Source organism: Cyprinodon tularosa, unplaced genomic scaffold (genome assembly GCF_016077235.1).
Source record: "Cyprinodon tularosa strain WSP-4 unplaced genomic scaffold, ASM1607723v1 ctg827, whole genome shotgun sequence".
Lineage (NCBI taxonomy): Eukaryota > Metazoa > Chordata > Actinopteri > Cyprinodontiformes > Cyprinodontidae > Cyprinodon > Cyprinodon tularosa.
The window spans coordinates 25,802-41,060 of NW_024039593.1; the positions used below are offsets into that span (position 1 = coordinate 25,802).

The following is a 15,259-nucleotide window of genomic DNA, read 5'->3' on the forward strand; positions in this document are numbered from 1 at the left end:
GAAAAATGCAGGAACCTTGTTAGTTTCGCCAAGGTTGATTCGACAGATATGGAATTGATCGTGATCTAGCTAAATAAAATAAAAAAAAACAACTAAAAACTTTAAAAACATCAACACTGCCTGGTTATAAAACATATTTGCTCTCAGTCGACTTTCTTCTTAAGGCTCAGAGTCCAATCCAAACAACAGAAATCAGGTGTGTAATGCTAACCGCGTGCTAGCGTGACGGCGTGGCGCGATAATACTGAAGGGTACGACAAAAAAAAATCAGCCTGTAGGTAAACCAAGCCACTTGTAGTGCACAGGATTTGTCTTTTTTTTTTTTTCCTTCCAACTTAACAAAATACTGACTTTTTTTCATTTTGTTCATTGGCAATAAAAAGATATAGAAATATCTCCCAACTGTACAGCTTTTAAAGATTAAAATATGAGTGATAAAATTAGTAACACTGATAAAAAGAAAGGACCCAAGGTGTTTTAGTAATAAAACATTATCTAAAACGTGTCGGCTCTAGCTTCCAAAGTCTGTATAATGCATCGTCCTTTGTTCGTTAAAATTCCTCTTCCTCTTTCTGTTTTACAAACGCTTCTTCAAACAGTGAGAAATGCTCTCCTGCGGTGAAAGTCACTAGTATTTTTTTTTTCAGGCACACCTGGATTCTACACAGTAGTGAACTGTCAGAGTGAGCGGACGTTGCTCCTCTGCGCGGAGCGAGGAGGAGTCTGATTGTATCTCAGGGAGGAGCCTCCTTCAGTCTGTTTCTGCGTTCTCCTTCTGCGTCTCCTTCTCATCCTGAGAATCTTCGCTCCTGTCTGTTTCACCTCTGCTCCCCTCTCGGACCTTCCCGCCCGCCTCCTCGGTTACTCCTCCCTCTACGTCCGTCACCTCCTCTGGATCGACGTTGACCTGCCTTGTGTCAGCTTCCTCTTTCTCCTCCTTCTCTAATGTTCCATTCTCTCCATCCTTCTCCTCCTCCTCCCCCTCCTCCTCCTCTATCTGCACAACCTGGATATCATTCATGTCCACCACACCCTCCTCTTCCTCTTCCTCACTCTCTTCATCCTCCCTGGTGCTGCTCCCTCGCTCGTCTGAGTCCAGTAGGGATGGGGCCGTGTCCTGCTGCATGTCAGCAGGGCCCTCGCCGTCCTCCTCTGGGCTCTCCCGCCCCCCCGCCTGGCTCTGCGCCTCCTTCTTGCAGTAGGAGTAGCGGTGGTTCATGTGTTGGGAGTAGGAGCCGGAGTGGGAGAAGCGCTTTCCGCACTTGTCACACTGGTACGGCTTCTCCCCCGAGTGGAGTCTCATGTGTTCGATCAAGTGGTGTTTGTGTTTGAAGGCCTTGCTGCAGATGCCGCACTCATGAGGTCGCTTCCCTGCGAAGAGAGACGTAAATCAGCATGAGTGCAACGAGAATCACCATAAAAAGCCAGGCTGGTGGAGGGACCCCTCTGATGCTGGATGATGGAGAATCTACACAAGCTAAAGATCCTACTGGAAGCTCTTTGCTGCCATCTAGTGGTGATCAGTAGAGCATTATTCTATTATTGGTTCAAGCAAAAAAGTTTTATATATTGAAATGTAAAAACAAAATGCTATCTAGAAATGAAAGTTTGAAAAAGTTCTTAAAAAGCAATTTTGTCAATTTTTCACATTTTCTTTTCTTCTAAATATTTTTTTTATTTCATGTTTTAATTCATTTTTATTCTGCAAATTCTATTTTTTCTTTTTTTTTATGAAACTTATATTTTCAAATTTTATTTTTAAGTTTTTTTTCTCTGATTGAGTTTTATTAATTGCATTCTTTCCAAATTAAGTTTTCAAGCGGCCATGAGCGAGTTAGTGTATTCAGACTGAGATGAAGACAATGTGATCTATAAAACACAATTGGAAGAAATGCAGTTTGTAAAACTCAATCTGAAAAAGAGACATTTGAATTAACAAAAAAAAAAAAATATATAAAATCTGTACTGACAAAATAAAACATAAAAAGATGGTTGGAAAAATTAACATCTTAGAAAACGACAAAGTTACTCTTAAACCCTAACATCCAGCAGAGGAATTAAACATTAATGTTAATTGGTAAACCTTAATCTGGTTTCAAATGAATTTGAAATAATAAAATATGGAAAGAAATTGAAAAATGAAAATTAGAAGAAAAATGAAAAAAATAACATCTAAGAAAACAATAAAGTTACTTTAAAAATCCCTTTTTATCAAGAAACTTTTTTTCTAGATTGCTTTTTTATTGAATTTGCAACAATAATGGAACAAAGTTCACTCCGTATAAAGTCAGGGTTGAAACACAGAATGGACACAAAAGGATTACAACATAAAGTGAGCTTCACAAAGACTGTGAATCATTGCCTTAAAGGAAATTTAAGAAAAACAAACCCTGTCTTATCAAAATCATTATAAAATCTAAAATCCTTCATTCCATCAAAAAATCAAATGTAGGTTTTAACATTCAAAGAAGTAGTTCCCAAAAGAAATTTCAAATAGAGTTATAGCTAAAAGAATGTGCAGGAAAATTATCCATTTATGCAACTTTCTTTAGAAAAATAAAGCCAATGTTTGTATTAACTGAACTACTTTGAATTGTTCCTGAAAAGCTTCCCAGATTACACACAAGATCATAAAGTTGAGCTTTTCTTGGTTCCTGCATAAGATGGCTGATCTTCGGTGCTCTCTATGAGGGATTTTGGCTCATTAAGATGTGGAATAAAGCATCTTATCTGCATCTTAAAAGGCATTTAATGTTAAATTAATCATTTTTGTACTTTTACAAATGGGGGGCGCTCTCCCGCTTTGGCAACAACTGGTTTAACAAATGAGATATGAGCAAGAAAATAAGGAGCATACAGATTTTATGGGTTTTTAAGACCGCCTGAATGTTTTTCTGAAGAATCACATAAAAGGAGTTTGACAGAAAAAGCAAAAATGGAATCAAACGTTTTTACGCTCGCTTGGGGTTTAGTTTAAAAAAAAGAAGAGAAAAAAAAGGAAATTTGAAAATTTGTAGAATAAGTTCTGACATGGGTGAAATCTACCTCATGATAGAGGCGGCATGGAGGAAATGAGTTCATGACAGATTTTGTAGGTAATTAAAATCAACATTGATGACAGGCTTCTTTTACAGTTATATAAACAGTTAAACTTAACCCTTTATACTTTGAAAATCAACATTTCAAGCTAATATTGTTATTGGAATCCAGGAAAAGACCTTATTACCTTTGTAACATAAAAAAAAATATATATGGATATTTTGATGACAAAAATTTATGTTAATGTAAAAACAAGAAACGCCAACTTGCCCGAATATATTAAAGGGGAACGCCGTTTTTTTTTTACATTGGGCCCTTGATTTTACGTTATTACATCACGTTCTACTCAGTTTTGTGTCAGTTTTGTTATGGTAACGTCTTCCTATGAGCAACGACTTGAAGACACAAACTAAACTGTTCATAATTTATTCTTTATGGTACGCCAGCATTCATAACATGGAGGCGGATCACTGCCCTCCAGACATCCACTGTTATATTTTCTACATACGTTTTAAAAACAAAGCGGCGCATGTATGACGTTTGTGCTTTCAAGTCGTTTGCTCATAGTAAGACGTTAGTTGAATATAACTAAGGGGTGTGCAAAATAATCGTCATGACGATGCATCGCGATTCTAATTTTTGTGATCTACTGCATCGATTCTTGAAGGCAAGAATCGATTATAAAAAAAAAAAAATGAACAAATAAAATACATGAATGGTTGGCGCACATCAGCCAAATCAAGTGGAATACAACTTCCAGTCCAGCAGATGTCGCTGCGGATGTGTTGACGCCCGCTGCTTTGTGTCACAAGCATTTCCGGCCGCGGGAAACTGAGACAAGTCATTCAAAAACAAAATATGGAGGACAGTGAGAAAATACGCCCCGCGGCTCCATCACATTTCAAGTCAGATGCTTGGATGCATTCTGGCTTTAAAAACAAAGAAGGTAAAAATGAAATTGATATGATGCACTTAATTTGCAAATGGACCACTGAGGCGATGTAAACGGCACTGATTATCCTTATTTTGTTATTTTAAGTTTGATGAATCCTAAGATCTTTTTGTCATAGTAATAGTAATATTTGTGTCCAGTATTTGTTTCCATGGCAACACCTCCAAAAGTCGTTTCAATAAATACAGCTATGTATGAATTCAGTTGCTTTCAGTTATGTATCGATTGAAGACACGATCCAGATCACACCCAGCCAGTCAGCCACTGGTAACGGCTGTATCTTTTCTTACAGTGTTCAGTGAAAATATCGCAATGCATCGCAATAATTCAAGTATCGTGATGCATCGTGATAGAATCGCATCGTGACTTCTTTGCCAATACCCACCCCTAGATAGAACCTAACGGAATATCTTCAGAACGGCTCCAAATGACATAAAACTCATAAGTGTGAGTAGAACATGATGTAATAACGTAAAATCAAGGGGCCCAATGTAAAAAAAAAAAAAAAAACGGCGTTCCCCTTTAAGAAAAAATAATTCATGACAAACATAACCTTAGAGGCATTAATATATTAATCAAGGGTTCATCTAATTGGCCAAATGTCAATAAGATGACATGCAGCCATGTAGCATGATCTTTGCTGAATGGCTGGATGTAGATCTTGTGCTTCTAGACCTCACTGAGGGACGGAGGGACTCCATTTGTAAGTGATCTAAAATGGTAACTTGCCCTATAAAGTGTTAAAAGATTGAATTACTGTAAAATTATGTCTTTTGGTAATTTAAATGATATTGTAGTTTTGTTTTTTTATACATAGTTTACTGCAGTTGACATTTCTTCTGCTATCTAAAAGATTGATGGACCAATCGACTAACCCCGATGAGAATATAAACCTCTGCTAATGTAATGTCTGAATAATGATGTAGTTTGATCAGCAGACACACGTTTATGTCCGTCCAAAGCAACCTGATCTGATGACCCAAAAGCCATTGATGCCAGGTCAGGGTTCCTACAGCATAAGGAAAGTTAAATTCAAGACTTTTTAAGACTTTTTAATGCCACTTGAAATAAAAATTTAAGACCAAATTCACAAGAAATACAAGAAAAACCTGCTTGCGAAAACTTAACCCAAAGGTTTATTACAACATAAACCACTGCACTAATGTTTCAAACTTTGAAAAGCTTCCCATATAGGAAGAAAGCTAAAAACACACAAATGACAGATATATTTTAACAATTATTTAACTGAATTCACAAACTTTGTTTTAGCAGGGAACAAAACAATCAGTTTTAAAGCCCCAACATAACCAGTGCTAAGTCTTTTTTGCAGCTATTTTTCTTTGTATGGATTTCTTAGTCTGTTTGATTTGGTGATAAGTGGAGGTGTTGCAGAGACAAGGGTGGAACTAAACTGAGAAATACCGGCTGTTTCTCTGTAACTTGATTTTGACGCTTTGTGTTTCGCATTTCTCATGCGCGACTCCACTGCCTTAAATCCCATCGTTCCTGTGTTACTCTGTGCCTTACGTATGTTCCCTGGTTTTAGCCATGGAGAAAACTCTTGGCTGGATAACCAATTTTCGTTACATTTTAGGGATGGAACGGTTTTTGAAAACCGTCCGAACCTTTCGGTTCGACTGTCTTCGATTCGCGTGTGTTGCGTTCGGTTCATGCGCTGCTCCATTTTCTCATAGGCGAAGCGATTACACTCCAGAGCAGAAGGTGGCGGTACAGCGACCAAAGCCAACCACCAGTAGTAAACAAGAAGAAGAAGCGAAGCAGCGTAGCCGGGTGTAGCAGAAAAAAATCAGTTGTTGTGGAGAATTGTGTGGGTATGGCGAGTGGGAAAGAACAGGAGTTGGAAGACGCGCCAGCAGCACTTTATAGGTCTGCTGTATGGGACCACTTTGCATTTAGAGTGACCTACGATGACGGCGGAAAGAAAGTTGTGGATAAAAGTGCAACAGTGTGCAAGCATTGTGCAACACGTTTTGTTTATGCTAACAGCAACACGCCCAACATGTCATGCTAACCCGAAATCCCACATACTCCGTCGGCGCTCCGCTCCACTGCGCACGAGACCGCCTTGGCAAAGCAAAGCCTACAGCCTCCACTGTGGCTCCCGTCCCGAGTTCCTCTGAGATCGTAGAGAGCATGCACGAGATGATTAAATTCAAAGCAGCAAAACATGCGGAAATGATCCAGGGTTTCCGCGAATCATAAAAAATAATTACAATTCATAATTTTTTTTGGATTTTTTCATTAATTTCATAATAAAATTTTTTATTATTTTTATTTATTATTTTTTTTTCGGTGTAACAATCAACATGTACCGAACCGAACCGAAAACCGTGACCACAAAACCATGAAGCGAACCGAACCGTGGATTTTGTGAACCGTTCCACCCCTCTTACATTTACACTTTCTCATATTTTCCAGACAAAAATTTAATGCCGCATCTCCCAAATGTCCGGGCCGCAACAACGATTTATTGGTTCCGCTATCGGGACGGAACCAATAATGGCGAGCCGTTGTTTTTTTTTTTTTTATAAAAAAAAAGAAAACCTAAATTTTATCATTTTATTTAGATACAAAAATAAATCTTAATAAAAATAATCTTATTTATGATGCTTTAAATATTAAGACTTATAAAAGATTGATTTAAGATAATTTAATACCAATTAAGGCCTTAGTTTTATTTTGAAGAATTCAATGCCTTTTAAGACTTTTTAAGGACCCGCGGGAACCCTGCAGGTGTGGGCGGTTGTTAGGGACGGCGACGCACATGAGGATCAGCAGGGATGTCTGCTAACACCAGCTCTCATCCTAAACGGGCTGAAAATGGACTTTAGATATTTAAAGAAATCTGAAGACTGCTAAACGGAGGGATGAGTGGAAAACAAACAATCCCCCGCATGTTCCTACACCCTGAAAGCGTGCTCCATCATCAGGGTATCCAAGGAGAACATTTCAACACAAGCAGCTTAGTTTCACCTAAGATGAGGTCACTTGGAGCTGAAAACCGGGCGTCAGAGCCAGGTATCGGAGTAATAAAGAAAAAGAAAACGCCTCTGAGAGCGCTGACCTGAGCTTGGCCGCCGAATCATCATCTTGAAGTGCTCCAAATCACTACCAGAGTTCACTCCTTGCAACATGCGGAGCCGTACATGAGAAACTGGCAGCGGCGAGACGGGGAGTTGGTGGAAATAAATTCTCAGACCTCTTCTGTGAGTGTTGAGTAATACCTGCTGGAATGGGGGTGTCCACCCTTCTTCCAGCAGCTCAAAATCCCCCTCTGCTAGCGCTCTGACTCATCCCACAGGGGTTTGGTTTATGTCTTTTTTCTGTGTTTAAACATTTACCTGTGTGTTCGTATTTGTGCCTCAGCAGCGAGCTGCTCTTCTGGAAGATCTTGTCACACAGGTCGCAGGCGTACATGCCGCTGTCCGTCTTCTTCATCTTCTTCCTCGCCGGTCCGGAGTCCGAGTCGTTCTGCTCATCCATGGCCGAGAAGCCCTCCGAGCCAAGATCCAGCCTCTCTTCCTGAGAAATCAGACATCAGGTTACAATGAGTTCTTCCTCATAGAGCAGTGATTCAGGACGGCTTCATACCTTCGTCACAAAAACAAAACGCTTCACTATCTGAGACAACATTCCCCTCTGCTGCAGCAAAGGGATGTTTGGCATCATTTGTGTTTTACAAGGCCGATCTATGCCAATCCACTTAACACAAAAGTATGATACAACAACAGGAAATCGATTGGGCAGGCAGAGGTGCTGCTTTCCGCCCGATTCCAACGGATCAATAGGGCGTGTGCAGCAGAGAGCAGCTGCGTGTCCTCTGAGGGACAGCCTCACATTTACAGCCGTCCTTCCTCCTCTCATTAAGAGCTTCAAGTTTTACTAAACCTCCTACACAAGAGTTTATCTATGGAGGATAAAAAGTGCCAAAATTAAATAAATAAATACAGCATTAAATAAATAATTAAATGTGTCACTAATTAATTAAATGTGGAATTAAATAAATAAATGTGTCATTCATTAATTAAAACCATGTCACTAATATAAAGTGCCACAATTAAATAAATAAATACAGCGATAAACAATTAAATGTGTAATTCATTCAATAAATAAGGAATTAAATATATAAATGTTTCATTAATTTAATAAAATACGTCTTTATTTTATTTAAGAAATATATATATATAATTATTTCATGGTCCTGTGTCGCAGCGCATCGAAACCATTAAAAGAATCTGTCAAACTCACCAATCAAAGTTAGGGGGCGGGATTATCTAACACCTGATTGGTCACCCTGCACATTAAGGCGAAGCTAATCGATTACAGAGACTGTGATCCACAGGTTGTGAACATACTCTGATACAGAAGGTGGCGACTCGATTCGCGTTAACCCCGCCCCCTAACTTTGATGGCGTGTTTTAGCGTCAACGATTAAACTGCTTCAGCTCACTGTGATTTTGAATTTTAGCAGCTCTGAACGATAAGTTGAAACCATGACTACATCTGCTAGAGATCTGGGCTGATTGTGTTCAACAAAATAAAATAACAAAAAAATACAAGATCATGGTAAACAAACTGTGGCTAAATGCTAATTGTGCTAACGCTACATCCACATGATGGTCATATACCTACCCTCACAAAAACAAAAAATATATAAAAAGTGGTCTAAATAAGCTTTTTTTAATATAGATTCCTCTAAAAATGGCAAAACATGAAATAAAAGACGATTTTAGTAGGCTTTTATGTATAAAATACCAGGTTATGACTCCTTTAAAGCCAGGGGCCAGTGATGGCCACGCACCTTGATCCCATTGAGGTGGATGGTTTCGTGCGTCTCTGTCCCTGCAGGGCTGTTAGCTGTAGTGGTGTACGTGTAAGCCAGCTGGGGGATCAGGATAGTCTGTTTGCTGTTATTGTTGGTGGTGGTCAGTGCTTGCAGGCATTGCATTGTGGCTACGATGTCCAGGGGTTTGGCACTTCGCTGGTTGGCGTACAACGCCAGGGGGCTGCCGCCCATGGCGGAGAGTGGCAATGAGTCCTTCTTTGTGCAAGTTAAGTTCAGAGGTTCTTCCTCGTTGGTCGAGCAGGAGGAAGCAGAGGGGTAAACTCGGGCTGGGGGCACCATGCTCTCTGCTTCGTCTCTGGCAGGCTTTGGCAGCGACAGGTCCAGTGGTCCCTCAGTGCTCTCAGGGGTATCGGCTTGGGCGGGACAGCCGGCTGTAAGGTTTATCGGAGAGGGCGAGGCAGGTGAGCTGTGCGCGCCGTTGACCTCGGCTGGCGTAGCCTCTGTGGGGCTGTCCTGGCTCACAGAACTGCTTATAGCGGCCAAATCCTTCCCCGGGACCAATGACACCACGCTGTGAGCTTCGCATGAGTCCTCCTCCTCCGAGGGAGGCGTGGGGGCACCCAGTGATATCTGTCCCTGCTGCATTTTGTCGAACCATTTCTTTACCACATTGACTGGCAGACTGACGGAGTCGGAGATCTTGACCAACTCCTCTTTGGAGGGCTCTGCATTTAAGGCAAAATATGCCTTTAGTAGCGATAGGAGGTTCTTAGGGTGGTTGCAGAGTCCTCCTTCTGACAGCAAAGCGGCAACAGCCTCTGATTTGTCTAATCCTGCCCCGTTCAGTCTGAGGTTCTCTTTCTTGCAGTGCTTAAGGGCATGGAGTGCTTCCAGCCCCCCTGGACAGTTCTCACAGAGGAGACAGGTTTTAGTGGTCTTTTCCTCTTTCTGCTTTGTCTCTTGGTCCCTGCTGCCTCTGACAGAGAGGTCCTCTGGAAGTTTCTGGGACTTGATAGAGTCAGTGGCACTCTGAGCCGGAGACAGGGGCTCTTTCTTCAGGTTGTGGGGTGTGAGCTGGCCCTGGTTGGGGTCCAAACTGTAGTTAATAATAAGTTTTGCGTTCCCATCCTGCCCGACGATCGGTAGACTGATGGCTGAGATGAGCTGCTGCTGAGGGGGGTGGAGCGTTCCAGTTGTGAGGCCTGAATTCACCTGGCCTTTGGCGTTGTTTTCCAGGACCTGCCGTATAACATTACCATCCACTGCCACCTTGAGGGCATTTTGAAGGTCCGCCAGGTTGATGCTGATCGGTGACACCAGCCCCACTGTGGGCAGGACCACCGCCTGTACGGTACCCTGCAGAGGGGCGGCGGCACCTCCGCCAAAAACCCCACCGTTCATAGTGGCCATTGCCGGCGGCGTTATTACAGCCGGCTTGTACTCATACTCCACAGGTTCTGTTTTGATCTGGTTGAGGGGTAGCTGCTCCTGGAGGGGCCTACTGTGCTCCATTTTCTCTCTAATCTGTCCACAGCGGGCCGACGGTGATGTGGGTAGCCCCGGTGATGAGCCCTGGGCCTGGTTTCTGCTGCTCCCCAGGCGCTGTCTGCTGTTCACTGAGATGACGCTGATGCACTTCTTACTGCTGATGTGGGAGCTGTACGAGCCTGAGTGGGAGAAGCGCTTCTTGCAATGGGAGCACTCGTAGGGTTTTTCTCCTGAATAAAACCACAGTTTGTGAAGCAGAGAGAAAGAAAGAGGGGGGGGGGGGATTTCCATTAGTGAGTGAAGCTAAATGATCAAGCTAGGCTATAAGCTGTACGACAGGAAAAAGCTCTAATGCATTTCAATGATGCTTAAACGTTGGGGTAATGGCGCCACTGGGAAATGCCCGTCTCTAATTGTTGTCCCATAACGCCAAAAGAAACATGATTATGGCACATTAAGGACGAGAACACAACACCCTGAAACATGATGAGGGAGATCTAAACATAAATAAAACACAAAGGCTGCTTCAACTGATTGAAGAGTCTGAGCCCAGCGGAGGCGCATGACTATAACGCCACAAATATGACCCCCTCACTCACACACACACATGTGACGGGGCTGCGCTCTCACCACTGTGAATGCGGAGGTGCTCCTTCAGATGGTGCTTGTACTTGAATGCTTTGCCGCATTCGGTGCACTTGAATTTCCGGTTGCCTCCGGACTGCGTGATGTGTCTCTGTGAGGAAGAGGGTGATGAAAGGGTTGAGAGGGGGGGGAGAGTTCAGTCACACAAACAATGAAAAGAAGGTAACCTTTGAACTTTGCTAATTCACATCACAATGTTGTTGATCAATCAAGGGCAAGAGTTCATGTTTATTTGTCATTTTTTTTGGTGGTGGCAGGGAGATTGTTTGCTTTTGTGCAGTTTCCTTTGGGAATCAGTTTCTGAGACAATTCAACAAGAACTTCTCATCTCAAATAAATTTAACTGCTTCTTAAAGTGACACTGCGTAACTTTTGACCTAAGTGTTAGCTTAATTTGACTTGCTTATCCATCGGTGCTCCCTGCGGCGGCTCTTCTCATAAACTCACCTATTGTAAACTAAGAGGGTTGGATTCGATGCTGATTGAGTCAAATGTACCAGATGTTTTTTTGTTTTTTTTTTGTTTTTTACAGCAGTCTGAGCGCAGAACAAAAGCTAACCCTTATTAACCTTACCTATTTTGGTTTTCTGGTGTAAGATTTAATCTAGACGGGTGAATGTGGCCTTGGATTTACAAGGAACTTTACACTGCAAAAACGATCTGCAATACACTGGAAAAAATCTTAATCTAGATAAGTAATTTTTTCCTAAAACAAGTGCGATTTTTGTTGAATTGAGGAGGTAAGTGAAACTATTTGCCATTGGAACAAGACAGTTTACATTTAAAATAAGAAAAACCCTGTTTCATTGTCTTATTTCAAGTGTATATCATCTAATTTCCTTATTCTGAGAGTAAAAATCCTCATTCCATTGGCAAATCCTCTTTATTTTTCTGCTCAAATTAAGGGTAAATGCCCTTTATTAAAGACATTTTGACTTATTTCTAGATTGTTTTTGCAGTGTACGTCAACATTTCTTTAAGTGTATTCACCCTTAATTCGAGAAGGTAAATAAGATGATTTGACAATGGAATGGGTATATTTACTCTTAGAATAAGATAATTGGATAATATGCACTTTAAATATGAGACTGCAGTAGTTTTTTTCTTATTTTAAATGGAAATTGTCTTGTTCCATTGGCAAAGTGTCTCACTTTCCTCGTCAATTCAAGGAAAAATGCATTTATTTTAAGAAAAAAATACTTTTCTAGACTTTAATTCTTTCCAGTGTATGTCTTCTTAGTCTGCTGGATTAAAGTGTAATTTGTAGCAGCAGTGGGTAGTACCTAGTTACATTTCACTTTGTGACAAACATACTATTAGGAGCGGTTTTTAAAGCACCATAATTTTACGTTTTACTCTTTTTTTTACAGAAAATGTTTGGCTACTTCATCCATTTTTAGTAACTTCACTGAATAATGAAAAAGCTTGTGTAAAACAAAAAAACTTTTTTTGATGCAAGATTTGCGTTCAATTCGTGTACACAAGTTTAATTTATATCTGTACTGGTTTCATAAGTTTTATGTTACAGAGATCCACAATTGGTTATAAAAATTTACTTTATTTGAGGTACGTTTATTTTCAAACTAAGCACAATACAATTAAGTATTTTAAACAGTTAATTTGTAATAATTTAAATAAAATAATTTCATACGGAGGTCACCATGTTGTTTAAGCAGCAATAAGTTTTGGGTAAATGATGTATGCTAGGTCCTTTAGCGCTAGTTCCAGCCAGCCAAATAATGAGTAACAGTAAACATTTTCACTTTGAACTGGACTGTGTTAAAATGATGACAATTTAGAAAACACAAGATATAACAAAGATAAGAAGGACAAAATGAAGAAGAGGGGAGACTGCTAGGAGATGCTAACTCAGGTGGAGAGCTATGCTACAAAGAGCTCTGGTTTCTAATTGAGGCTGTTTATGGTTCATTCTCTCAGATATATTAAAACAATGTTTGACAGTGACTAAAAGATGCTTCTATGTGGCTTTAAAAAGTCATTCATTACCTTCTGATTTGATTTTGAGTTCACGCTAGCTTTTGCTAATGGTGTTAGCTCTAGCTAACATAGTACACTGCAGATCATTTATTCGTTTCAACAGATATTTCATGTATTATGGCAAAAAGTGTCTTAACTTGTACCAGTCAAGCGTAATACGATTAAAAAAAACATCTAATGTTAGCCTTCCTGTGTTTACTCTGTAGGTTCCTGTCCAGTACGACCTAACGGCATAACCCAGCATGCATTGCACAACTGAAAACATGGAAACCCACAGAAAGGTTTCCTTTTTATCAGTTGTGCAATGAATTAAAAATTAAACAAAGGATATACAATTCTTGAGAAAATTATGAGTTATGAATTATGTATCACTAATAGTAATTTTAATTAAAAGGAAAGTTACAGCAATTTTAGGCCAACATCTTCAACTAGTCGTGAACATCTTTAAAGAGAAAATTTGTTCAGAAAAGTGTTTTTTCTCCCTGGATTTGTTATTTTTTTCAGTTACAGTATTCCTTTGTTTAAGAAATTTATTAAAACTTAAAAATACCTGAATTTGCTCATAACTTTTTTGGTCTGTTTTATACGGAGCCCCTAAAGGGACAAAATTAACTTTTGCGAGATCTTGCAAAATGTTTTGCCATGTCAGCGAACCGGAAGTAAAACAGACACACAACAGTGGAGGTGCAAAGTGTACTGTTATGGGAGGATAATACGCCCATGCGTCAGCTACAACCATGGAGGATGATTTGGAGAGGTTCTTAATTTCTAGAGAAGTCCCAAAACACGCGATTACACGAATAAAAAGAGACAATGTCAGTATGCAATCCTACGGAGCCCCTAAAGGGACATGGAGGGAAAAAATAAACTTTTGCGAGATCCTGCAAAACTTTTGCGAGATCTCACAAAAAATACACTCCGTAGGTTTATTACATAATCTTAAATAAAAAATAAAATTACTCAGTGCTTGAATAGCCTTTTTACCAAATATGTTTTTTAACCCCTATACGATGGAGTACTGCGTTACTCTTACTTTAATACAATTTTGGGTTAGTCAACCCACCTTTGCTGGGTAGATATAATTTAAATGGAGACAGAGTGAAGATTAATAGAAACTGATGATTCAAATAGTTAAAATCCATTATTTAGCGTATTTTAATCTGCTCATGCAGTTACACAGATCTAAATAAAACTAAAATGATCAGACTGATCTAAAGGGAACATTGATTCTTTAAAACTGAAGCCTCCTTTTTATCTGCAAAAACAAACAGGAGCTTGTTTAATGCTCTTTTTGCATGAGGACCACCTTAAATCAATGCATGAACAGGTCAAACCAAATCTCTAATAATATAATATTAACTAAATCATTGAAACTAATAATATTTTTTTTCTTAAAGTGGTTAAAATCATGTTTTTTTCTCCCCCTCTTTGATTAAACACACAAATTACTGACTAGGTAAACAATAAAGCTTTCCTCTGACATCTAGTGTCCTTCGGAGAGTCCAGTTAAACAGGTAAAACTAAATGTAAAGGTGTCTTTGGTCATCATTTTACCTGGTCCCGTCCTCCCTTATGAACGCTCATATGCCGCTCTAACTGAGCCCGGTAGGCGAAGCTGTAGCTGCACTCTGGGCAGCTGAAGCTCTCCTCCGTCTTCTCGTGCCGGTACTTGATGTGCTCCTTCAGGGAGCTGTAACGCTTGTAGCCCCGTGAGCAGTACGGGCACGTGAGCAGCTGGGAGAACGAATCGGGGGTTCCTGGATGAAACAATAGAAGAGGAGACGGGCTTAAAAAAACAAAAACAAACGAAACATGCTCTTTGATGTTGCACATGACCGGCCGCAATAACACCACTCTGTGATTTCACTGATCACTGAGAGATCCTCCCCTGCAGGTAAACAGCAGCCAGGTAACCAAACGGATCAAAGCCGGCTGCTGATAAGTACTTGCTGTCCTTGGCAGCTTCTGATTTTTGGTATCTGCGATTCTCAGGGACACAAGGCAAACAAATTGCAGCTTCAGACTCTTGAGATTTAATCATGTGATTGCCTATTGTGTTTTAAAAAAAGGCTGTGTGAAGAAAACATAAGTCTGGGAAAGACAAGCTGACCACCTGTGCATGGGCTCTGGCCTAACAGAGGGTCTTAGTTGTCCTCTTCCCACACAGGTAAAGCATTACCTTGTTAACAGGTAATATATTAGGTTCCCCCAGGACCAGGTGAGGGCTGTGGCTGGGAATGCACACACATTATCACCCAGGTAGCTGTGAGTCAGAGCTCCCACAGACGTGACAAATTTACTCAGGTGTTGCAGTTTCTAACACTCTGCTC

The 15,259-nt window shown here is 40.4% G+C and overlaps 1 protein-coding gene across 1 annotated transcript in view; it reads right to left on the reverse strand.

Annotated features, from left to right (window-relative positions):
* Positions 1–277: 277 nt before the first annotated feature.
* Positions 278–15,259, reverse strand: part of zeb1b (zinc finger E-box binding homeobox 1b) — an 88,450-nt gene continuing 73,468 nt past the window's right edge. The window contains exons 4-8 of the mRNA XM_038272384.1: positions 14,484–14,686; positions 10,917–11,022; positions 8,814–10,516; positions 7,354–7,534; positions 278–1,371 (exon numbers count right to left, since the gene is read on the reverse strand). Of these exons, the coding sequence (XP_038128312.1) occupies positions 752–1,371; positions 7,354–7,534; positions 8,814–10,516; positions 10,917–11,022; positions 14,484–14,686 (2,813 nt within the window). The 3' untranslated portion in view covers positions 278–751. The remainder of the gene's footprint in view (positions 1,372–7,353; positions 7,535–8,813; positions 10,517–10,916; positions 11,023–14,483; positions 14,687–15,259) is intronic.